The sequence below is a fragment of the Prionailurus viverrinus genome, chromosome B2 (genome assembly GCF_022837055.1).
Source record: "Prionailurus viverrinus isolate Anna chromosome B2, UM_Priviv_1.0, whole genome shotgun sequence".
NCBI lineage: Eukaryota > Metazoa > Chordata > Mammalia > Carnivora > Felidae > Prionailurus > Prionailurus viverrinus.
Window position 1 is genome coordinate 116,915,018 of NC_062565.1, and position 26,403 is coordinate 116,941,420.

The 26,403-nt window shown below is 35.8% G+C and overlaps 1 protein-coding gene across 3 annotated transcripts in view; it reads left to right on the forward strand.

The window, feature by feature from the left end:
- The window catches only part of LAMA2 (laminin subunit alpha 2), a 614,868-nt gene that overhangs the window by 172,590 nt on the left and 415,875 nt on the right, over positions 1 to 26,403 (forward strand). For all 3 annotated transcript variants that reach the window (XM_047859508.1, XM_047859510.1, XM_047859509.1), the window contains exon 4: positions 23,477 to 23,719. In XM_047859508.1, the coding sequence (XP_047715464.1) occupies positions 23,477 to 23,719 (243 nt within the window). The remainder of the gene's footprint in view (positions 1 to 23,476; positions 23,720 to 26,403) is intronic.

The window sequence follows — 26,403 nt, forward strand, 5'->3', positions numbered from 1 at the left end:
TTAAATAGGGACACATCCCAGTCATGTGAGCTCGGACTTCATGACCTAAACACATCCAAAAGCTCCACTTCATAAAGCCGTCACCTTGGGAATTAGGATTTCAGTGTATGAATTTGGTGGAGGGATACGGACACAGACTACAGCAGTGCTACTCTATGTGATGATGTGTTATAGAATACCGGATATAATATATAGCACCCTATATACCTTTCTTCTAAGAGAACCTCCTAGGACTTCCTAATTCATCCCTGAAAAAGTCCCGCCCCCTTTTTTTACATTACTTTTTGATATGTCAGAAAGATTCTCTTTCTGAAAACTGTTTTTTTTTTATTTGCATCATTGTTCTCTCTAACAATCAACATAATATTTTTCACTTTCATTGAGAAGAGAGTCAATGCTCCTTAGTTATATTTCATTAAAGATCATCTTTAAAAAAAACTTAAGCAATATTTAACACTTTGGACCATATTTTCACTTATGATAAACCACTCAGAGTATGCTATGATTCATTCTTTAAAAATTATAGTAAAATCCACATAACATAAAATTTACCATCTTGACCATTTTTAAGTTTATAGTTCAGTGGCATTAAGCTCCTTTATTCTGTTGTGCTAGCATCACCATGATTCACCACTTTTTTCGTCTTACATAACTGAAATTATGACCCAGTAAATGACTTCCCATTTGCCCTTCCTCCCAGCCCCTGGCATCCACTATCCTACTTTTCATCTCTATGCATTTAACTACATATGTCACATAAGTGGAATCATACAATATTGGGCTTTTTGTGACTGGCTTATTTCACAGAGCGTAACATTCTCAAATCCATTCATGTTGTAGCAGGTGTCAGAATTTCCTTCCTTTGGGGCTGAATAATATTTCCTTGTTGTATACACCATATATATTTTTTTACCCATTCATCAATCCATGGACACTTTACTTGGGTTGCTTCCACATTTTGACTATTGCAAATGACATTGCTCTGAACATAGGTGTACGAAATTCTATTTGAGCCTCTGATTTTATTTCTTTAGGGGTATGTACCCAGAATTGGAATTGCTAGATCGTACACTAATTAATCTGTAATTTTTGGAGGAACTGCTATAGTTTTCCACAGCAGTTGCTCCGTTTTACGTGCCTGCCACTAGGGCATAAAGATTCTAATTTTTGTGCACCTTTACCAACACTTGTTATTTTCTGCCTTTTTTTCTTTGACAGATGACTTCCTAATGGATATGGAGTAGTCATGGTTCAGATTTTATTTTACAGTAACTTTTAGACCATATGCTGTTGGAAAGAATAGCAGTAATGAGTGTCCACGTAAAGTCTGAGAATCTAGAAACATGAAAGTTACAGAAAGTACGTTAAAGGAAGTTAAATCCTGAGTAATTTTGCTCAGCTTGCTGAAATGTCTCATCAACAAAAGGACAGTGATAATTCCAAGAGTCTGGAAGTGAACTATTTTATTATTGTTTCATAAATTATGGCTTTTATGATATAAATAATATTATAAATAAAATATGTAGAACACTTGGGTCTAGAAGTACAACACAAGGGGTGCCTGGGTGGCTCAGTTGTTTAAGCGTCTGACTTTGGCTCAGGTCATGATCTAATGGTTCATGAGTTCAAGCTCTCTGTTGGCCTCTGTGCTGACAGCTCAGAGCCTGGAGCCTGCTTCAGATTCTGTGTCTCAGTCTCTCTGCCCCTCCCCGCTCACCTCTGTCTCTCTCTCACTCTTTCAAAAGTAAATAAACACTAAAAATTTTTTTAGAAATACAAAACAGGTACTCTTGTCTCTAGGGAGTTAACTACCAGTGCTTTGAGAAAATCTATTTTGTCCTGGGCACTGGGCAAAATGTTGTACAAGAATCATCTTAAAGAGTTTTTTTCAACTCTGTGAGAACGATACTATTACAGATGAGAGGGTTTTACATCAAGGAGATTTAGCAACTTGATCTGGCAAGTAATAGAACCAGAGTCCAAATTCAGTTCTTCCTAATTTCAGAGCCTGCTGTCTATACTCCAAATAGACATTCATGCAACTTAACTCCTTACCCAAACCCTGGAGTAATTCAGAGCATCAGGGCTTCTCTGTATGCAATATATATATTTTCATGTATCATGGCATGTGTACATGCCAATAATTGTGATAATCTTACTAAAAACAGGAATATATTAATATAAAAGAGGGTTAATTTTTAAAATTCTACCTTTAAATTAAATTTAGGATTTACCAAAAATACTACTATCCTCTGATATATATGCATAGATATAACTTGAAATATTTAGTTGACTATTTAAATGTCTGTATTTTTTTTATATTTTCAAAATGTTTTGTACAGAGTTACTGCATTATTAAATGTGATTTTTTGGTCAATAAGTACTTTTAATGATCATGCAGAATTTGTGGGTCTTTGACAAGAAAATTCTTTGGGTTAATTGCAATTGCAATAGACTAAACATTCCTCTAGAAGGTTTGAGAAAGGTCATCATTGATCCAATTTGATCAAAGTGATTTCCAGAAGTTTAAACTCTTATTTCTTGTTTTTAGTATGATTCATAGATTTTCCTAAGAAAGGGCTTTAAAATTTTTCTCTAGTAATCACAATAAAAGCCTGCCTAAATGGTCCCATATCAACATAGCTTTTGAAGTCTTTATTACTTATGGACATTAAATAGAATTCTATAACCTAACTTTTACAAAACAAACATTTCTGAAGACATAAATAATAAATAAAATATTTTAAATACAAGAAATTACAAATTTTTTATATTGTTCTCAAATGTAGAAAATGAAGATTAAGGTTCTAAAACAACTAGCTGGAAAAAATGATTTATTATAAACTTGTTTACTCTATACATCAAATACCTGGGGTTTTAACAAGTCTTATATTTCAATCCAAATATTCCTAATAACATAGAGCTTTGAAAAAATAATACCTTATAATTGAAATGAAATTTGTACTGGATGATTGGATTGAAAGCCATAATTCCATATTATACTATTTAAGTGTATAAGTATGTAAGAGTTCTTGGTAATTCCTTTCTAAATTTTCATTACTTTTTGAGCACCTATGTGGTGACTGGGATACAATAGGTGCCCAATAAATATCTGTTGAATAGATGGACAGCTTTGCTGAATCTTTCTGTTTCTGAGCTTTCTTCTTTATGTTATTAAAACATTACTTTCTTGGGGCGCTTGGGTGGCTCAGTCGGTTGAGCGGCCGAATTCGGCTCAGGTCGTGATCTCGCGGTCTGTGAGTTCGAGCCCTGCGTTGGGCTCTGTGCTGACAGCTCAGAGCCTGGAGCCTGTTTCAGAATCTGTGTCTCCCTCTCTCTGACCCTCCCCCGTTCATGCTCTGTCTCTCTCTGTCTCAAAAATAAATAAACGTTAAAAAAAATTTTTAAAAACATTACTTTCTTAATTATATCATTCCTTCCTCTTTAATAGGATTGTGTAAATTATTCCTGTCTCAGGAATAGCATAAATTGCTAAGCCAACCTCCTAGACTTAACTTTTCAGTAATCTAAATCTTATAAACATCCAAAAAACTTTGGATGTAATGCTTTACTTTTCCAGTAGGAGCCTATTTTTAAGTTTCTGAACAGGTTTAGTTTCAACAAAAAAACACTTGTATCTATTGATTACAAAATGTGGGGATTCTTTTTGAAGAATGCAGTTCCAGCAGATGCTATTGTAAATCATAAAAATAAGACTCTTATGTAAAGTCCTAAATTTGGCTATATTCTCAGTTCCCTGAGAATAGTCTTTATACCTGTTGGAATACTGCCTATATTTTTTTTTTAATTTTTTTTTTCAACGTTTATTTATTTTTGGGACAGAGAGAGACAGAGCATGAACGGGGGAGGGGCAGAGAGAGAGGGAGACACAGAATCGGAAACAGGCTCCAGGCTCTGAGCCATCAGCCCAGAGCCCGACACGGGGCTCGAACTCACGAACCGCGAGATCGTGACCTGGCTGAAGTCGGACGCTTAACCGACTGCGCCACCCAGGCGCCCCTGGAATACTGCCTATATTGACTATCTTTAATTCCTTTAAAATGTTTAGTTCCAAAACAATTTGTGAACAACTTGCTGCTATAAAGTACAATTCATCGAACATCTTTATATCTTTTTCTTTATCTCCTTAAATCATTACATTTTACTCCTTCCAGTATGGTTTAAAATGACTACTTTTTAATTTAATTCTTGAAACATTTGATTTTTCCATTGGTACTTTGTTTTGTTTCCATACACATCATGGGATTTTTACCTAGGTATCATAGCAAGTATAGCTATATTTATCAATTCTTTTCTCATGAACTAACTTTTAGGTAGAGACTTTGCTTTATTGTCTTACAAAAGTTTGCTAACAGCATTAACATTTGGGTTTATTTCTTTCATTTCTCTTCTGTACATACACATGCCAACACCTAAGCACACCTACAAATATACATGCATTTTTAAAAAGTTTTTATTTAAATTCCAGTTAGTTAACATACAGTCTAATATTAGTTTCAGGTGTGCAATACACAGATTCAGCACTTCCATACAACACCTGGTGCTCATCACAAGTTCACTACTTAATCCCCATCACCGATTTCACCCATCCCCCTACCCATCTCCATTCTGAGAACAATCAGTTTGTTCTGTATTGTTGAGTCTGGTTTTTTTGGTTTGCCTCTCTCTGTCTCTGTCTCTGTCTCTCTCTCTGTCTCTTTCTCTCTCTCTGTCTCTCTCTCTCTCTGCTCATTTGTCTTATTAAATTTCACATATGAGTGAAAACATACGGTATTTGTCTTTCTCTTACTGACATATTTCACTTAGCAGAATCCTCTCTAGCTCCATCCATGTCATTCCAAATGGCAAGATTTCATTGTGCGCGCGCGCACACACACACACCTACACATACACATTCCACATCTTCTTTACCCATTCATTGGTTGATGGACACTTGGGTTGTTCCCATAATTTGTCTACTGTAGATAAAGCTGCTATAAACATCAGGGTGCATGTGTCCCTTCGAATTAGTATTTTTGTATTCTTTGGGTAAATATTTAGTAGTGTAATTGCTGCTTTGTAGCACAGTTCTATTTTTAACTTTTTGTGGAACCTCCATACTCTTTCCACAGTGACTGCACCACCTTGCATTCACACCAACAGTGCAGGAGGGCTCCCCTTTCTCCACATCCTCACCAACACTGTTGTTTCTTGTGTTATTGATTTTAGCCATTTTACGGATGTGAGGTGATATCTCATTGTAGTTTTTATTTGTATTTCCTTGATGCTGAGTGATGTTGACTATCTTTTCATATGTCTGTTGGCCATCTATATGACTTCTTTGGAAAAGTGTCTATTCATATACTCTGCTTCTTTTTAAATTGGATTATTCAGGTTTTGGGTGTTGAGTTTTTTTTTTTTTAATCTTTATTTTTGAGAGAGAGACCAAGTGTGAGTGGGGGAGGAACAGAGAGAGGGAGACACAGAATCAAAACAGGCTCTAGGCTCTGAGCTGTCAGCACAGAGTCTGATGAGGGGCTCAAACCCATGGACCATGAGATCCTGACCTGAGCTGAAGTCAGACACCCACTGACTGAGCCACCCAGGTACCCCTGGGTGTTGAATTTTATAAATTCTTTATATATTTTGGATACTACACATGCATTTTAAATTGGTAGCATACTGTAGATAAAGTTGTATGTCCTTTTCAACTGTGTTTTGTTAACTGGATATTATGAACATCTTCATGTAAGTATATAGTCTTTGAAATTTAGTTATTTAAAAATTAAATCTCAAACATCTGGTCTCACAGATCATGTTCCTGCTTCCAGACCTCCTTGAAGTTGTGGACTCTCTGAAATGCAAGGGTAATAAGTGAGACAGAACACCTAGCAGGATCTCAGGAAATACCATTGACTATATGGTACCTGCCAATATCATGGGAGCAAGCAATGTGATCTTTCAAAACGAGGAACAAATCAATAATTAAATAAATTTAAATATGCATTCTACTATTGCATTATTTGCGCTCCCTTTTCTTCATTATCTTTTCATTACAATAATCCAAACCAAACCAAAGAATCCAAAATCAAATAAGCTGTTGGCTGGTGAATTATAATGATAGATGGGAGTTCAGACTCAAGTAGCCTTTACTCTCAATGAGAAGATATTTATCGTCTAATCTAATTGTTTTTGTCTGTCTCTCTCTTTCAGTCAAAACTTTCAAAATAGATTCTCTTGCCAACTTGGTAAGCAATATTCTTTCCCTTGAAAAGTAGCAACTTAGATTTTGTGTATCAGCTGGGAAATGGAGGAAAGTGTTGCTACTGATTATAATAACAAATATTTAATGAGTGCTTAACATGGGCTGGACATTTCTCTAGTTCTTCACAGATACTATGTTTTATATTCCTCACAACTTTGTGATGGAAGTGTATTGTTATTTCCATTGTCCAGATGGGGAAAACATGAGGCATAGAAAGGTTATGAAACTTTCCCAAATGGCAAGAGCCTGTTTATCCATATACTGAATCTCTCAATCAGCAACTCCACTTGAACATCTAATGAAGCATCACATATTTTATAGCTCAAAACAGCAGTCTTAATGATTTCCTACATGCACCTTCTTGGTAAAGCACCACTCTGAATCCAGTTATTGAAGTAAACAAATAAAAATAAACAAAAGCTGTGGGAGTTATCTTTGATTATTCTTTTCCCTTCATATCCCTTATTCAGGTTCCCTAAACTTGACCTACAAAATATATCTTGAACCTGACCACTTATTATCTGCACTTTTCCCACAACATTTATTCTTACCGGGACTGCTAGAATAGTCCCCTGAATACTCTCTTTGCTTCCATATTCCCTCTTCGTAGCCTACTTACTAAACAGAAGCCACAATAATCTTTTCATTAAAATTTTTTTTTTAATATTTATTATTTTTGAGAGACAGAGACAGAGACAGAGCATGGGCGGGGGAGGCGAAGAGAAAGAGGGAGACACAGAATCCAAACAGGCTCCAGGCTCTAAGCTGTCAGCACAGAGCCTGATGTGGGGCGCGAACCCATGAACCATGAGATCATGACCTGAACCGAAGTCGGATGTTTAACCAACTGAGCCACTCAGGCACCCTACACAATAATCTTTTTAAAATATGCATTGGGGGGCGCCTGGGTGGCGCAGTCGGTTAAGCGTCCGACTTCAGCCAGGTCACGATCTCGCGGTCTGTGAGTTCGAGCCCCGCATCGGGCTCTGGGCTGATGGCTCAGAGCCTGGAGCCTGTTTCCGATTCTGTGTCTCCCTCTCACTCTGCCCCTCCCCCATTCATGCTCTGTCTCTCTCTGTCCCAAAAATAAATAAACGTTGAAAAAAAAATTAAAAAAAAATATGCATTGGATCTCTAAGCCTCTTTGCTCAAAATCCTTCAATGGCTTCCTGACATACATAGACTAACATCCATGCTCCTGGCCACTCCTGGCCCTTGTGTGCTTCTCCAACATCCTAGCTCACCACGGTCTCTTGCTCCTATTTTATTCTAGTCACATTGTCCTTCTTGAGATGAATCATGCTTATCCTTGCACCAGGCTCTTTATACTTGCTATTTCCTCTGCCTTAAATGCCCTTTCCCAAGATCTTAACATAGCTTCATCCCTCATGTCATTGAGATCTCGATGCAAATTTCATCTTCTCAGAACACCCTTCCCTGATCACCATCTATTGTAGAAACCGCTACCTAAAATTGTAATATTTATTCACTCACCTTGTTGTTACAATGGGGGACCTGGCAAATATTTAACAACTGCCTCTCGAGAAGATAAAAATAAAAAGCTATGATTTGTAGTCTCAGCCAATTTCCATGCTATAAAAACGTCCATCAGCACTGATTTAAAGCTACCAACATGATGTCATATTGAATCAGGAATTGGGAAGAAATCCATACAATTGGATTTTTTAAATTGAAATGTATTTGAAATGTAACATTGTGAAAATGTAAGGTATACAGCATGTTAATTTGACACATTTATATTTTGTAATATAATTGCCACTGTGGTGACAGTTAATGCCTCTATCACATTGCATAATTATTTCTTTTTAGTGGCTAGAATAATTAAATTCTAGTCTCTTAGCAAGTTTGATAATTATATTATTGTCTGAATTTACTGAACTATTCATTAGATATCTAGGGTTTATTTACTACTCAGTTCAGGTTTGTACCTCAACACATTTGGCCCACCATCATCCTCTGGTAACCATCATTTTACTCTCTGTTTTTAGGAGTTTGGCTTTTTTAGATTTTACATATAAGTGATATCATCACTTGTCTTATCTTTGTCTGTATGACTTATTTCACTTAACATAATTGGTCAAGGTTCATCTGTGTTGTTGCAAATGACTGTATATCCTTATTTCTCATGGCTGAATAATATACAATTGTGTGTGTGTGTGTGTATACACATTCATACATTTATGGGCACTTAGGTTGTTTCCATGTTGGCTGTTGTGAATAATCCTATACTGGTAATCCACTTATTTCCTTGATATCTTGTTTTCAATTCCTTTGGGTATATTCCCAGAAGTGGAGTTGCTGGGTCATATGGTAGATCTATTTTAATTTTCTGAGGAACCTCCATACTATTTTTCACTGTCGCTGAACAAATTTACATTCCCACCACTAGTGTCTAAGTGTTCCCTTTTCTCTATATCTTCACCAACAGTTGGCTTTTGAAAGCTAATGCAAGCTGGATTCAGCACATCACTGGTGTACTGCCTGTTTTTCAGAATATAATCTCCGTGAAAGAGCAATGTTGTTATCTTCACATCTGTATTTGAACACTTAGTTTAAAGGTTGGCCCAATAAATAATGTGTTACTCAATAAGATATGAAGAATATATGAGTCAACAAACTAATTAGTATAACACTTTGTGGGCCTTTAAAATATGTACATAAGCGCAGAATTGTAGAATCTATAATAGGAAACTTGGGGGGAAAGGTGAGAGTGTTGCTAGTCAAAGCAAATTTGACTGTGGGTACAGCTGTCTTTCCCATCCTTCTTAATCAAGAAACCACCCCAATCCCTGTTTGGATATTCTCTTTCAAACCTTTATAAAGAGATTACTGAGAATGTAGACATAAATGTATTCTGTTCATATTTAAATAACTTCATTTATGTTTAGTCTGCAAAAATTGATTTGAAGTTATTCCAGTATGTTGTGTACCTTAAGCATTTGATGCATGTCTAAAGTGTTCTTCATGTCAAGAATATCTACGATTCAAATTATGACCTTCTTTTGGTTTCTTTTATCATTTTAAAGTGACCTAGACACACAAAAAATCAGATTCAAGAATTTTCACTTCTCTGATGACACTTGATAGTATATTGTGCCGAGGAGAGCAAGCAACGGAAGAAGGGTCTCCTTCACACAAAACGTGTGTAAAGTTGTTTCCAAAAAGCATCTGTATTTACTACCTGCTGTTTATGGCTACTAATCGCACTACTGTTCTTATATTCAATGCAGTAAGGAAGAAGCCTCCATTCTTCATACCTCTTGTAATGCTTTCCTAATAGCTGCCGCTACTTGGCAACAATCCACAGCATGTTTAGGTTTAACAGAATCTTGGCTTCATAATGAAGCACATCATTAAACTGTTGTTTATAGTGTCTCTTTTTACAGTCATTCATCCATATATATTTATGGTGTAATTGTATGGATGCTCTGCTGTCATCATTCCCTGCTGTGTAGATCGATTAAACTTATACTGTCAGATTGTACTACTGATGACCTTGCAGCTTTACCAATTAATGTTGAGTAATGATAGTCAATCAAACTGCTCAAGAAGCCCTATGGGTTATGATGTATGTCTCGAGTGTCACACATGAGATAGAGCTTGATTCCATATTGGTGAAATACCATGTCTGTTTCCCACAGATGTCTTGCTCTTTACGATTCATTTCTAGACATTGTGATTAAATGTTCTATTGGATAGCGACTTTAAAATCAGAATACAATGACAACATTTTGTTATACTTTAAATGGAAGTGTGTGTGGGTTTTTTCTAGTGGAGGATTTTTATAAATTAATCATGTTAAGAGCTAGTAAACTGTTCCCAGGAGGACATTGGTTCTATACAGTGTCCAAAATTATTATTTTTCTGGGCAACTATAACCATGACTTTTTGTGATATCCATAACCTGTTTAATTGGAAGTATTTCAGTGTTAAAAATTATCCTATGTCACTTCTTAAGTTTTTTGGTGGTGTTGTTTTTTTCCCTCCTATACTATGGGTCCTAATTTGACTAGCCTTGATTTTCTCTGGTGGTAAGGGCTTTTTTATTTTGTTTTGTTTTTCTAAAGAGATTTTTATTTTGATGCAGCCAATTAACTTGTCCTACATGGAGAGCTTTGGAAAGTCCATAAGCAGTCAAACTTGACTACAGAGCAAAACACTTACTTGTGAAGGCAGCATAAGAGAAGACAGTAAAATTCTCCATGTGTCGTCTGTGTATGCTGTGGATCCTTTTGGAGCTTTAGAAATCCAGCTGTCAGCACTTCTTAAATCATTTTTGACTTGACATCATGAAAGTTATATTATGATTTGGTGTATTTCTAACTCAAAAAGAATCGGGAGAAATCTAGACAGAATAGAAAAAGTGAAGAATTTGCAGGATGGCTCTTGTAAGAACTTTATCATATGTCCTCTTAAAATGGTAGCCTTTCAGACATATTTATCATAACTTTTTGGCACTCAGTCTTTAGAAAATGTCTGTATAGTTATATGAGTGTCATCTCCTACCCTTAGTTTTAAATCTCAGCCAGAATGACATCAGGCTCTGCAGCTTTCTCATTTTTCATTTCTTTAAACTTCTTCACACTTCACTAGCGAGTGAGGTAACCTCTTTACAATTTGAGGTAAAGGCCAGCTTGACAAACTTTGGCAGAATCCTCTCTTTTCCAGATTCTCATTTCAGAGGGAGAATATGTGATTCAGACATATTTAAGATAGTTTTCTTGTCAATATCATCTTGTGACACATCTCTGTAAATGAGGCGGGATGTGTCATCTTCACATACTAACGGCGCATGACAGTTGGGTAGGTTCACCATGTAGAAATCACCTCCAGGTCTCTTGAATCATTTCAGAGGTACAATTCTATTTTTGATCACCTATTCAATTGAATTAAAGGAAATTATTAAGAATCTACATGTAAGGCATTAAGAGACATTTATAAACTATTCTGTAGTTATTACTGTTAGCAACTTGTAACTCAGTTTTAAAATATGGGCAAGGCTTCTTTACAAAGCAAAATTAAATTGTCATAAGAAATATCGAGTTATTTTGAAATATAAAATGGGACTTGAGAGTGTGGGTAGATTAGAAATTGAGATGTGGTAAATATCTTTATAAATGAGTTAGTTGAAATATTCTTAGACTAGAAAGTATTATTTTGCAAAAAGCGAAATCAGGCAACCTGGATTTATAAACTTTATAATTTACTACTCATGTAAAGTGGAACAAGTTACTTAGTGTATTGGTTTTCCATTACTGCCATAACACAAAGTTAGTGTCTTAAAAAAACACAAATTTATTATCTTACAGTTTAATGGGTTAGAAGTCTGAGATGATCCTTACTGAATTAAAATCTAGATGTTGGCAAGGTTGCATTAATTTCTGGAGACTCCAGAGGAGAATCCATTTCCTTGATTTTTTCTAGCTTCCACAGGTCATCTGTATTCCTTAGCTCATGGCCCCTTCCTCCATCTTCAGAGCCAGAATTGGGTTGAGTCCTTCTCATATCCCATCACTCTGCCTTTCTCTTTTGCTTTCCTTTTCTATTTTTAAGGATCCTTGTGATTACATTGGGCCCACATTGCCATCTCAAGGTCTTTAATTACATTCTATCTGCCATATTTTTTTTCCATGTTAAGGATTAAAATGTGGACATCTTTGAGGGGCCATTATTCTTTCTACCACATCTGCCACATCTCTCATTTTAATTTTTAAAATTTTTATTTATTTAGGGAGACAGAGAGAGTGAGTGGGAGAGGGGCAAAGAGAGAGGGAGAGACAGAGAATCCCAGGCAGGCTTTGTGCTCTCAGCACAGTGCCCGATGCAGGGCTCAAACTCATGAACCATGAGATCATGACCTGAGCCAAAATCAAGAAATGAAGGATCGAATGCTTAACCAACTGAGCCACCCAGGCACCCCTCTCATTTTAATTTTCTAATTGGTTCCTACCTAGCTCACAGGGTTCTTGTTTGTGGAAACCAGCTTCTGCATGCCGAAGTGCCTGGCAAATGCTGTGCTTTAAATAAAATGTAACTTTCCCCAAGAAAACGATTTTTCAGAAGTAGAACATTGGAACACCCTTTTGTTAAGGAAACTTGAATTAAAAAGAACCACAGCAGGTGTACCAATACAGGGTTTGGAGAGAAATTCAGGGCATGCTGTCTTCAGAACACACTTTCTGTCTTCATTTCCTCCTGTCCTATTGTTTACTTTCCATTTTAGGTGAAAAGCTGTTTCAGGAAAACATGGTTTTTTATACTTCCTAAATTATAAATAGTGTAAATACCTTTTCTTACCCCAAAGATAAAGAGAGTTTCCAAAAGGGGGGAGAACAGCATAGTCAAAAGCTGTAGAGACTGCAAAGAAGATGAGGATGAGGAAAAAAATATGAATTTTTCATCCAGGTTTCTGGTAACTCCTCTGAAAGTGATAAAAGTAGGTGGGCTGTAAAGGGTTAAACAGAGAATGGGTGGTAAGGTTATAAACAACAGAGGGTACAGATTGCTCTTGAGAAAGTCCTTAGAGAAAAACAAGAAAGTGGGGCAGTATATAAACATGAAAACAGTTCTTTCTATTTTCATTTGTAATAGCTAAAATTGAATAAGTGTTAAGTGACTCTGATCTGTTGAAAGAATTCATGAACCAAGATCAGAAAGTTTTATTCTGTCTTTGATTTGTTATTCTACACTGTTAACGTTGTATTTCTGACTTTTCTCATCACTACAAATCTTTGCTATTATTCCCCAAATGCTTTGAACTAGTGTGATTCATTCATGTCTGCAATGTCATAAATTGGAGAATGCGTAGGTTCTTCTTACCCTGATAGCGATAGAAGCACAAAAACAAAGACAATGCTGGGTATTTCTCAAGGGTGAATAATTTTTAGAAGGCAAGCTTTAAACTGTCACATTTCTGATTGTGTGTGATTCACACCAATATTGTGCTCTGTGATGGCTTCATTGAAAGGACTGTCGTGTTCTATGGGGGACTCAGCCTACCTGCTCTTTTACCAGTAGCTGGTGTGAAAGCCTTGCTGTGCCAATGGCTTGTTCACAGGAGGCAGGTCAATCTTTTGAAACCATAGATTGTTTCAGATAAGAGAATAATATGTGAGGAGAGAAGCGATGTCAAGGGCAGTGCTGAAGAGCAAGAAAATGCTTGTCTGAGTTTTACCTGCAGCTAACATTGTTAACAATGATAGCAACTTAATGAAGCATGAAGTACTAACAGCATTAATAAGCTTGGGGAGGACCTTATTCATTCCAATTTGCATTCCGTTCACTTGTGTTGCTAGTTTTCTTAAGACTGAAGTAAAATTTTGATACCTTCTGGGCCACCAATGCCTTTTAGAATTGATAATTAAGCTGAAAGAATTATTAAGGTCTACTTATTGAGCTCAGGATGCAGTGTATTCACAGGATGAAGCAGAGTTAACCATTTATCATGATAATAAAGTACATTAAACATTTGATCAGTAAGAGCAAGCACTACATTACCAGTAGTGGTAAGATCATTGTGTATAAGAGAATCATTTATTAAAATAAGATGTGTTAGTAACACTTTAAATTGCGATTATAAAAATTTCCCAACAATTGTATAAGGAAGAATATCACAGACCTAGATGTACCCGACACTCACCTGGAAGAATGAACTCATGGCCTTTCTTCTGTCACTTCTATACTTATCCATATCCTATCCTGCCCTCCAGATCAATTAGAAGCAAATTCTAATCATATCATTTTCTCTGTATAAATATTTTAATATGTATCTCTGAAGGACACAATTCTTTTTTAATTTTTTTTTTTTTTTGCATTTGTATTTATTTTTGAGAGACAGAGCACAAGCGGGGGAGGGGCAGGGAGAGAATGAGACAAAGAATCCAAAGCAGGCTCCAGGCTCTGAGCTGTCAGCACAGAGTCTGATGCGGGGCTTGAACTCACAAACTGTGAGATCGTGACCTGGCCAAAGTCGGATGCTTAACCAACTGAGCCACCCAGGCGCCCCTGGATGCAATTCTTTTGTAAATAAAATCATTGTCACAACTAAAAATTAATACTATTACTACTACTTTAATACTAACAAATATCCAGTCAGTTCAAATTTATCACATTTGCCTCCAAGTTTCTTTTATCAACTATTTGGTTGAATCAGGGTGCATCTGAAGTCGCATACTGCATTTGATACGTCTCTTAAGTCTCTGTTAATCTGTAACCTCATTATTTTTTATTTCCTTGCAATTTCTTTCTTCCTTTTAAAATTGAAGTGTAATTAACATACAGCGTTATGTTAGTTCCAGGTGTACAAAATAATGGATTCAGCAATTCTATACATTACTCAGTGCTCATCAAAATAAGTATACTCTTGATCACCGTTCTCTATTTCACTTCTACGCCACTCACCTCCCTTCTAGCAACTACCAGTTTGTTCTCTGTATTTAAGGGTCTGTTTCTTTTGTCTCATTTTCTTTGTTTGTCTATTTGTTTCTTAAATTCCACATGAGTGAAATCATATGGTATTTGTTTCTCTTTGACTTATTTCACTTAGCATTATACTTCTAATTCCATCCATGTTGTTGCAAATGGCAAGATCTCATTCTCTTTTGTAGCTGAATAACATTCCATTGTGTGTGTGTGTGTGGTGTGTGTGTGTGTGTGTGTGTGTGTGTAATCTTCTTTATCATCTTTCATCTATGGATGGATACTTCAGGTGCTTCTATATCTTGGTTATTATAAACAAAGATCTAATAAACATAATGTTTTCATTTTCAAATTATGTTTTTGAATTAGTGTTTTCATTTTTCTTTGGGTAAATACATAGTAATGGTATTCCTGGATCATATAGTAATTTTTTTTTAATTTTTGAGAAACTTCTATACTGTTTCCTACAGTGGCTGCACCAATTTGCGTTTTCACCAGAAATGCACAAGGATTCATTTTTCTCTACAGTCTTGTTGACATTTATGATTTCCTATGTTGTTGATTTTAGTCATTCTGACAGATGTGAGGGGATATTTCATTGTGTTTTTGAGTTGCATTTCTCTTATTATTAGTGATGTTGAGATCTTTTTCAGTGTCAGTCGGCCATCTGTATGTCTGTATTCTTTGGAAAAATGTCTACTCAGGTCTTCAGCCCATTTTAATTGTATTATTACTATTGTCATATTATTATTATTATTATTGGTGTTGAGTTATAGAAGTTCTTTATATTTTGGATATTAACTCCTTATCAGATATGTCATTTAAAAATATCTTCTCCTACTCAGTAGGTTACTTTTTGTTTTGTTCACAGTTTCTTTGCTGACCAAAAGCTTTTAATTTTGGTGAAATCACAACAGTTTAATTTTTCTTTTCCTTTCTTTTCTTTTTTCTTTTCTTTTCTTTTCCTTTTCTTCTCTTTTCTGTTTCCTTTCCTTTCCTTTCTTTTTCTTTTCTTGAGGAGATATATCTAGAAAAATGTTTCAACAGCTGAGGTCACAGAAATTACTACCTATGTTTTCTTCTAGGAGTTTTATCAGGTCTCAGATTTAGGTTTTTAATCCAAATGGAATTTATTTTTGTGTGTGGTATAAGGAGGTTGTCCAGTTTCCCTCTTTTGCATGTAGTTGTTCAGTTTTCTCAAGACCATTTATTAAAGAGACTGTCTTTTCCCCATTGTGTATTGTTACTTCCTTTGTCCTAGACTATTTGACCAAATAGGTGTGGGTATATTTTTACACTCTCTATGCTATTCTCTTGATCCATATGTCTATTTTTGTGCCATTACCCTACTATTTCAACTGCTACAGTTTTGTAGTATACCTTGAAATCTGGGATTATAATACCTTCAGTTTGGTTCTTTTTCAAGGTTGCTCTGCTTCTGGGTCTTTTGCGGTTCTGTGTAAATTTTAGGATTATTTATTCCAGTTCTGTGAAAAGTGCTGTTGATATTTTGATAGGGATTGCACTAAATATGTAGATTGCTTTGGGTCGTATGGGCATTTTAACAATATTTATTCTTCCATGGAATATCTTTGTTTTTGTTATCCCTTCATAGTAAATAGTAGTAAATAGCAGTATCCTGTATAACTGCAGTTTTCTCCATGTTGCTTTTTTTATTTAACAATATATCCCTCCATTTATTGCTTTTCCATGTCAGGTTTCCTTGGCTATTATTGCTTGTTAATTCTTCCAAATCAACTTTATAATCAACTTGTCCATTTCTAGGAGAAAAAAAAACCAAAAAAACAAAAACAAAACAAAAAAACAAAACAAACAAACAAAACAACAACAAAACCCACACACAAATCAAAAAAACCCCTAATTTTTTAATGGCAAAATGGAATTTCTTTACATATATATATTAACTTAGGAAGAGCTGAAAAGTAACTCTTGTTATTTTCCAGAACTAAAAGTTGAGATTTTTCTTTTTGCAGAAAGAGGTAGAGAAGTCCTTCAAATACTTTCCCGTGGACTGTTAAGCATTGATTAAAACCCCTTTAAAAAACAATTTCAGCATATAATTGAACATTTTATCTTCAAGGGATTACCATTAATCATTTGGCTAGATTATTATTTCTTAGAAATTTGGAGTGGTTGCATAATTCATTTTCAAATGTATAAATTTCTCATGAGTTTAAGGTTAGTATAAAAAAGACTGTTTTAGTTGAGGGTACAGTGTTTCTGTTTTTCTTACAACATATGAAGCACTTACCCTGAGTTGAAATCACACATTTTCTTACCTGTAACATATTACATTGATGCTCAGCTATTGTAGTATACACTTGGAGTGGGGCATGTCAAGTAGAATAAATGGGCTGCCTAGGACAACTAAGTGACAATTGCAAATCCTTTTAGAATGTAAATGATTGTAAATGAACTTGTCTGAATGGAAGTATAAGCAGACAAGGGGGCAATCCTTCTGGACTTCCTACCACGTTATTCTAGGTTTAGTGAAGTTTGTGCAAATTTATAGGAAACATAAAACCCAGAAAGTAAAAATTGGAGGTATTTCTACTAACCTGCAAATAATTGGAGGTTAATTTTTTTTTTAAGTTAGAGCATCATTTAAATGCTTTTACTGTTGGAATTTGATTTAAACAAGGTCTAGTAATAAATAGTATTATCAAAATCTGTAGAAAAATCTCTTCAGAGAATTTTCAAGATTATAATGAGCCACTTCTCTGTGATTGCCCAGAAATTTTTGCTGGAGAATAAGAACTTGGTTATATGTGGTTTGATGAGAGCTGGTCTTTGAGTGAATCTTATGTTGTACTCAGACTTTCGATGAATTTCCTGCATTTGGCCCCTCCTCTCACCCCTGCTTCTTATCTGAGCAGCCTCTGTGAGGTCCTCCTGAGCTTCTTCAGGGCTACAGGCACTCTGAGTACTTAAGACCATGACCCTTGCTCTCCCTCATCAGCCAAGTATCATGGACCTTCCAGATAAAAGATGAACTCTTCTTGGAGCACCTGGGTGGCTCAGTCGATTAAGCATCCAACTTCGGCTCAGGTCATGATCTGGTGGTTCATGGGTTCAAGCCCTGTGTCAGGCTCTGTGCTGACAGCTCAGAGCCTGAAGTCTGCTTCGGATTCTGTGTCTCCCTCTCTCTCTGCCCCACCCCTGCTCGTGCTCTATGTCACTCTCTGTCTCTCTCCCTCTCAGAAATAAGTAAACACTAAAAAAAAAAAAAAAAAAAAAAAAAAAAAAAAGGTGAACTCTTCTTATCCATGTATTTTGGCTCTTATTGGGTTCTATTTTATTTCTTTTTCTCTCTTTTGAGGTCTCAGGTGAAAGAGCAGATGATCATGTGAACTGTACCCATCAGCTCAAACATATATATTATGTGCATATCTATACAGTTTCCCAGATTATTCCAGTGGATACTGAGCCTGGAAACACCTGATTCCTAAAGCCCTTTCTGGTTCTCAAAATATGTAATCTCATTGTTTTCTGAATGCTAATATACCTGTATGGATAAGTGAGAGAATTTGACAAACTTACTAGTAGAACTAAGAATACAGATGAGTTTGCTTTTGGTGTTTTTTTTCAACGTTTATTTATTTTTGGGACAGAGAGAGACAGAGCATGAACGGGGGAGGGGCAGAGAGAGAGGGAGACACAGAATCGGAAACAGGCTCCAGGCTCTGAGCCATCAGCCCAGAGCCCGATGTGGGGCTCGAACTCCCGGACCGCGAGATCATGACCTGGCTGAAGTCAGACGCTTAACCAACTGCGCCACCCAGGTGCCCCAAGATGAGTTTTTAAAATGTATTAGAGTTGGCATCACACCATGTAGAAATTTTAACATCCATAACATTGGCAAGAGCGGGTGCTATAATAATGCAAAGCCTCCTCATAATTAAGCAGTTTTGCTATATGAACAACTGTTTGCTATAGGAAGTCCACAGACAGCAATGTTGGGAGGGAGGTAGAACCCAACAGTGAGAAGAATTTAGATGACCACATGTTGTTCTCTTGAGAGACTAGGAAAGAAAAAACAGAAGAGAGTAATTTAAGTCAAATCCTATGAGAAGGATGAAGTTTCATCTTCCATAGAGGGTAACCTTTGTTAATATTTTTATGGCTTTCATGTGGATCAGGTCTATCGGAAACTAAGGTTCTATGGCTTTGCTACATCATTAAGGAGCCATACTTTGACCTAGCTCTCTTAACTATGTGCCAGTGTCACTCAAAAGTCTCAGTGAAATCCACAAAATTCAGTACTCTTTGGTAGCATTTTCCTAGATCTGTGATTCTTCTGAACACAAAGAAACTGGAATACAGTGGATTCCTGAGAGTCATAGAAGAAAATGATTTTTAAAAATCCAGACCTAACAATTCATGTGTTAGAAATTGGTTGTAGATGTCAGACTTATCTACATAGGTTATAGGTGAGCTAAGATATTCAGCCCAGGGCACGAGCTAGAATAGCGAGGGTTACTAGGTTGCTCACTTTAGGCTGTGAGGTCTCCTCTTTTACCCCAGTACTGTTACAGTATTATCTTCTCTCAGCCATGATGGGCAAAACATCACTGCATATGTTCCTTGTTATTTTGGAACCGAAGGATTCTTCAGAAGATTCTGTTCACCAATTCCAATTCTCTAAATGAGATCAAGTTTTTAATACTATACACATTAAAGAAAGAACATCTAATTTAATGCTGCATCCTTATAGTAATTACATGATATTTTCCTAGGTGATATCTGAATGGAATATGAAATAGAAAGTTGTCTTTGTTCCAGTAAAATGTCCAACATTTGATGTTATTTCAAAAGTTATTTGGAGTTTTTGCAAGCCATGAAGTTTGTAAAAAAATGCCCGTGACAGAGGGAAAAAAATTGCGGTATTGTGTCTCACTAAGGTTCATCGAAGCCTGGCTGTCACAGAGTTTTTGTACTTCCTCTAATGAGGTGTTTGCTTTCCTTGTTGCACACCACAGATTAGGGTTTTGTTCATCTTTAAAAAAAATTTTATAATTACTGATTTTGACAAGTCTTTATACTGGAAAACAAGACATAGTTAATAAAAGTGGAATAGGTACATTAGAAAATTATTCTATTAGGGTCATTAAAATGTTGTACTTAGAACATCACTGTTAAAATTTCCACAGTCATTCTCTGATGCCTTCAAAGAATACTACTATTCATTGTGTTTTTCAATAATGCTGTCTACCACATTTTTAAAAGTTTATTCAAAATACTACATGCAAGCTAATTTAATTAATTTTGCATGAAATGTGAAAGAATCCATAGAAAGTAAATGAAAGAGGGATATTGTTTTGAAATGGGACTCCTCCAATGTTCTCTAAGGCAGTGGCTGCTTTTCCATGTCACTAAATGCTGGCTGTTATATTGAATTATAGAAAGAATCTGTGGGGTTTCTAGTATAACTTTGTTTCATGGATTTCATCTACTATTCCAGAACCAACGCAGAAGCTCCTAAGTCATAAATCCACATTGTTGTGCTAGGAGAATTTGGACTCTTTCCACATTTGCTTGATGATCTGCTTTCTAAACAAAATTCTTTATCTATAATTTCCGTGTATATTTTTCTTATCGGGCACCTATGATCTCTAATTATGCTTTGCTATTCCTCTTTTTGTTTTCCATTTAAAAAAATACATGTGTGCAATTTTTTTTCCTGAATACTAATTTAAAATATTTACATAGATTCTTTTTCCAAAGAACATGCTGTGTTTTGTTTTCATCATTTCATTATGTCTTCCATGGTTTTGACTTTGGAAAATAAACATTGGGGAACAGAGGGTAAAAGAGTTGAAGCAATTTCCTTAGTTCATAGAGGCATAACATAATGAATACCCAAGTAACGTATGTCTTAGTTCTTGCAAGTGAAAAAATACTCTAGTGTTGACTGGGAATCAAGATCTAACAGATAAAAAAAAGCGTTAAGCTAGTGGAAGTAACATGGTAGCATGTTACAGTGACTCTGGTTATGCAAATGAAAGTAATTAATATTGAATGCCCACTATTTCAAGAGTTATAAGGATTTTAGCATCTTTCAAGATATAAAAGCTATAGTCTCTGACCTTTCGGAGATCACAATTTAGTTATTTTAATTTTTTTTCATCATTTTACAGACCTTGCTGTGAATAATTTAGCGTTATGAGAAATTAAGATCAGTGCTTTATGCTTATAGTAGAAAGAACTATCTCTGTGTTATATCAGATTAATCAATTGGTATGTTCCTCAGTGAATTTATTTATAAAAAAATTCCATGTGCATGGATTGTTGAATACAGAATGTCTAAGAGAAATACTTCCTCATGAATAACACCAAAAACAATGCAGAAACCACAGATATCTTGGATAACAATTAATAGAATATGTTTCTTCTTACTCCTACTCTTATTTTTTTTGATACTTTTTGATTAATTGTTCTTTATTTTAAAAATATCTATTAAAGGGGTGCCTGGGTGGCTCAGTCGGTTGGGCGTCCAACTTCAGCTCAGGTCATGATTACACCGTCCATGGGCTCAAGCCCCACATCGGGCTCTGTGCTGACAGCTCAGAGCCTGGAGCCTGCTTCGGATTCTGTGTCTCCCTCTCTCTCTGACCCTCCCCCATTCATGCTTTCTCTCTGTCTCAAAAATAAATAAACATTAAAAAAATTGAAAATATCTATTAAAAACTAAGACATTTATGTTAATACAATTAATATAGCAAGATATTGGATGAATAGTAAAATTTCTTCTCCTTCTCGACTCCTTATCCTCAAATCCCAGAGGTGAATAGCTTTAACATGTATATGTATACCTTCCCCAAAATGTCAAAGCACATATGCACATACATGGATATGTGTCTATTTGCACTTATACTTACCTATATACCTTTGTAAATTTATATTTATAAGCTTATATTTATAAATTCATACTATTTATGAATTTATATTTACATATTCATAATATTTCCCACTTGGAGTGATAGTCAGTAAAGCAGAACTGCCAAAGCCCCAACCAATGACAGCAGATGTCTTGGCTGTTCCTTGCTACACTGAGGTTAACTAGATGGTCTCAGGGGAGAGGAGGCATTTGGGAGGCTTGGGCAGCAGCAATTTACCAACAAGTACAGAAGTATTTCAGAATTTTAATAACTAGTTTTTCCACAACTGTGCCTAAAAGGCCAATACCGGTCCTACTTTCAATCATTTGATGGCTTGTGTTTCCCCTCTGAGCACACCTGTGCCCATGTTCTCATAAACATCACAAAAGACCAGCATCAGCACTATTCGTGTTGTCCCCTTCTATTTTTAAAACTTTTCATATTTTTAAGTTCATCCCTTTAGAGTTGCCTATGGACACTGTACATGCATTCATGAAGGGCTCATGTCAAAACTATGAAGCAGACAAAGTTTATTTCTTTCAGAATTTCCTCTGAATTTCCAGAACATTTCTTTCAGAATTTCCTCTGTGTTCCCTCTGTAGTCCAGTGGGCCCTTTAGTCACATTTTTGTGGGCCTGTCGTCCCACTTGTACCATTCCAGTGATTCTAATTCCTCAGAGCTTAGAGTTTTCAGTCTCCCCATATACCATAGTATTTACTAAACAGAAACATATCATGTTGCTCTATTATTAGTATACTTTTTATGCGTCTCATTATTACAATATATTATCAACCCATGAACGGTAGGACTGTAATTTAAACTAGCTTATATCTATCTTTCTACCCAGGGCATTGCATATAAATGTCACTCAATAATGTTTGTGCATTATTCTTTTGGACTTCATTGGTTATGCACCTTCGCAAAACATCTAGAATGCTTACTTTTTATGCCTTCATACTTTATGTAGATTTCAAAATAAAGGTTTGCCACAATCCCCTCAATTGTCACCCTGTTGATATGTAGTAACTTCATGTCTTTCTTTATCTTCCTTTTTTAAAACACATGTTTACTTCTTGTTCAGAAAGTATAGTCACCCTTTATTTAATTTTATTTCAATCAGTTGTCTGCAGGTCCCAGAATTTCTTCTCCATTATTTTCTCTTTGGGTGTTGTAAAGTAATCGACATTTATTGAGTATTTACAAGTCCTTGTCCAGGAACTTTTTATACATTATCTCATTGAATCCACATTGTCTGTCACTACTGTGCTTATTATTAACCCTAATTTGTAGGAAAGGAAGCTAAAAGTTGGGAAAGTAAAATCATCTGCCCAAGGTCACATAAATACTGAGAATACAATTTGAACACGTCTATGCCTCTGAAGCTCTTTGTTATTTTTGCTCATCATACTAATTCCACCTACATGGTACTTTTCTGAGGATTAGGTGATATAAGTAAGTATATTTTCTAAACAATCCAACACTTATCCACACATGGAGTTTCGGACTCATACTTTATATCCTCTAATACGGTAGGGTGAGTAAATTGGTGTTTAATGAATGCTTTAGGTGATCATGATTATAATGGAATTTAAAAAATCAGATGAAATGATGTCAATTATTTGTTAGAGAACTAAAATCTAATCTTAACCCATTTCTTTTAAAGTCACGGCTGTCAAGATGAAACACGGTCTTTTAGAAAAAGGTATTAAACATGAGCATGTAACAGTAAAATCATTTCAGAGAACATAATAGGGTTATAGAATAAAATCTGAAATAAAACTTACTGTAGCATTAAGCTCTATATTTGCAAAACAAATGGTGAGAATACTTTGGAATTCAAAGTTACGTGTTTTTGTGGTCACTCTTCTCCAGGTGTTCCAGATTGCTTATGTGATTGTGAAAGCAGCTAATTCCCCGAGGCCTGGAAACTGGATTTTGGAACGCTCACTTGATGATGTTGAATACAAGCCTTGGCAGTATCATGCTGTGACAGACACGGAGTGTCTAACACTTTACAATATTTATCCCCGCACTGGACCGCCATCATATGCCAAAGACGATGAGGTCATCTGCACTTCATTTTATTCCAAGATACACCCCTTAGAAAATGGAGAGGTAAGATGAGAAAACTCACCATAAGTACATTTCAGAGGACAAAGTAGGCCTGTCAGAAAGATGTGAACATATCAGTAATTAATGTCAGGGAGATTTTAAAATAGGATTTAGCAGAAGTACATTTAAATGAGTTATTAAATAAAAAGAGAAAACCCAAGGTGATTAGAATTTTAACTACCTTCGTCCAGTGTGTGGTCCCAACCTCAATAAAGATCAGAGAAGAAGAAAGGGTTTAAGTTGGAAAGTCAGTGATTAATTTTACATATTAAGAGACTTTCTTTTGACAATGAGATTGCTCATAATTGGAGAAAGATTGAGACCCTCAGGGAAGCCTTAGATCTGTGTATATTATGGTCTCAAGAAGGGGACAAAAGAGGGGCGCCTGGGTGGCTCAGTGGGTTAAGCATCCAACTTCGGCTCAGGTCATGATCTTGCGGTTTGTGAGTTCAAGCCCCTCATCGGGCTCTGTGCTGACAGCTAGGAGCCTGGAGCCTGCTTCGGACTCTGTGTCTCCCTCTCTCCCTACCCCTCCCCCATTCATGCTCTGTCTCTCTCTGTCTCAAAAATAAATAAACATTAAAAAAAAAAGAAGGGGACAAAAGACCTGAAATTTAGGAAGAAATATAGTTGATATGAAGGACCTAAATCAAAGAGAATTGTGTTGGCTTTTGCATGTTTTTCTGCTCTTGCCACATAGGGAGGGGTACGGTTGGGTTATTTGTGTGTTTTTGGTCAGGATTTGCTTATTTCATGCTTAATTCAAAAGTGTTCAGCTTCTTGTAGCATCTTTTATCCTTGGTTAAGATTTTACATTTATTCAAATCATGGCTTCACCTGTTACTGTTACCATCTGTATCATCTTGAGTCAGTGACTTAAGTTCTCTGTGCTTCAGTTTCATCTTCCATGAATCGGTAAAAATACTAATAGCCCTTAATGTCATATAATCATTAAGCAGATTAAAAGAATCATCATATTTAAAGTGTTAGAACAGTGCTGACAGACCTGTATTAAGTGTTCTGTAAGCATAAACTATTTTTACTGTTGCTGCTGTAATAATAATAACTATTATTGTTAGTAGTCGTAGTATTGTAGTAGTTAATAGTAGCAGTCTCCTCTCAAATACCCAAACCTTAACTTAGTGATTCTCTTGCATTCTCTCATGGTATTTTCCTAATCTTTCTCTCTTCAGTATATGTGGCCGGGCTACTTTTGTCCTATCTGCTTACATGTATCTCAACTTATACTCATGTCTGATAGTCACTCCTCTCTAGTCCACACACCTGAAGGCAGTATCATTTTTTATAGTCACATTTTCACTGAACCCATATTCATATTCTATCAGGCCAATCTCAGCCAGTTGAGGGTTATCTTTTGAAACACTTTTGGAGGAAGTTGTATTTTTGATATATTGGTCACACTCCCTTTTGGCACTATTATTCTATGAATGTATACTAAAGCCTCACTATATTTCAAATTCCATGTATGGAAATACCAGTTTCGGGGAAGAAAAATTCCAAATGGTGCTCTCAGCAGAGATCTCAATCTGCCAAATGACAAGGAGTCAAATGCAGTGAGTCAAACAGCTGTTCAACCCGCTTTGTGCCCAGAGGCATCCAATTCCTGGCCAGATTGGCCTGAGGATATAGGAGTAGGGAATGTGTGCAGAGATAATGTATTTGAGTTGAATTTTTATTATTTTTCTCCTGGATCTAGTGCTTACCCAGAACTCATAATTATGTATTTATATTTATACTATTGTAGAGCTATTTTTGTACCTGGAAAAAATGGTCAAATTCAGAAATTGGTTGAACAATATAAAAAGTGTCTTGGTAGATACATAACCTATAAGTTTACATGCATATCTTCAAAGCATGCTGTCCCTGCATTCATGGTCGTTCTCCATTATTTCAACCATGTCAGCCTGCCAACAAGGAACAAACAGATATGTTGTTTCTTTGTTTGTTTAACTGGCTATATTGTTTTCACTCCTAGACACTAAAAACTAGTCTTTGCTGGTGACTATTAGAAACAACTTACTCAACTTTCTCTGTGACATTTAGGTCTATTTCTTTGTTATAAGAAAGTGGATGAGGCTAGGAAAAGAAAGTAATTCAAAATATTTGAAATACAATGGTACTATTTAAGAGGAAAAATTAAACTTGGACCTCTCCTAAGATATCTGCTTCATTTTAAATAGCTTACTCTGTGAAACATGTTACTTTTTGGAATAAACTGGTCCAGGGGTGGTAGGTGATATGTATTCTCCAAAACTTCCAAGTCAGTAGTAACAAAACTGAGTTGAGAATGAGGGTCCCCTGACCTCCCAGATTGATGGTTTTTTTTCCATCCTCTAGTAAAGAATGGAAGTTGATTTTTTCTTTTTTAAAGTTGGTAATTGATAAACTCAAGAGTTTAGAGGAGACAGAGATACTGGATCCCGTATAAGTAGAAAGAGTCCTAATTCTGGGGTATCACACTATAGAACAATATATAATATGAAGAATATAGAAGAATGTATTTCCCAGACCCATGACTGTGAAATAAATCTTAACTATCATTAACTTCTGGTTTTGAAATGATACTTTTTGTGTACCACCTGAAATATAATCAGTGCTTATGTTCAAAACTTCCCAGAGAATTGACATAATACTCAAATAAGAGAAACAAATATACAAACCAGCAA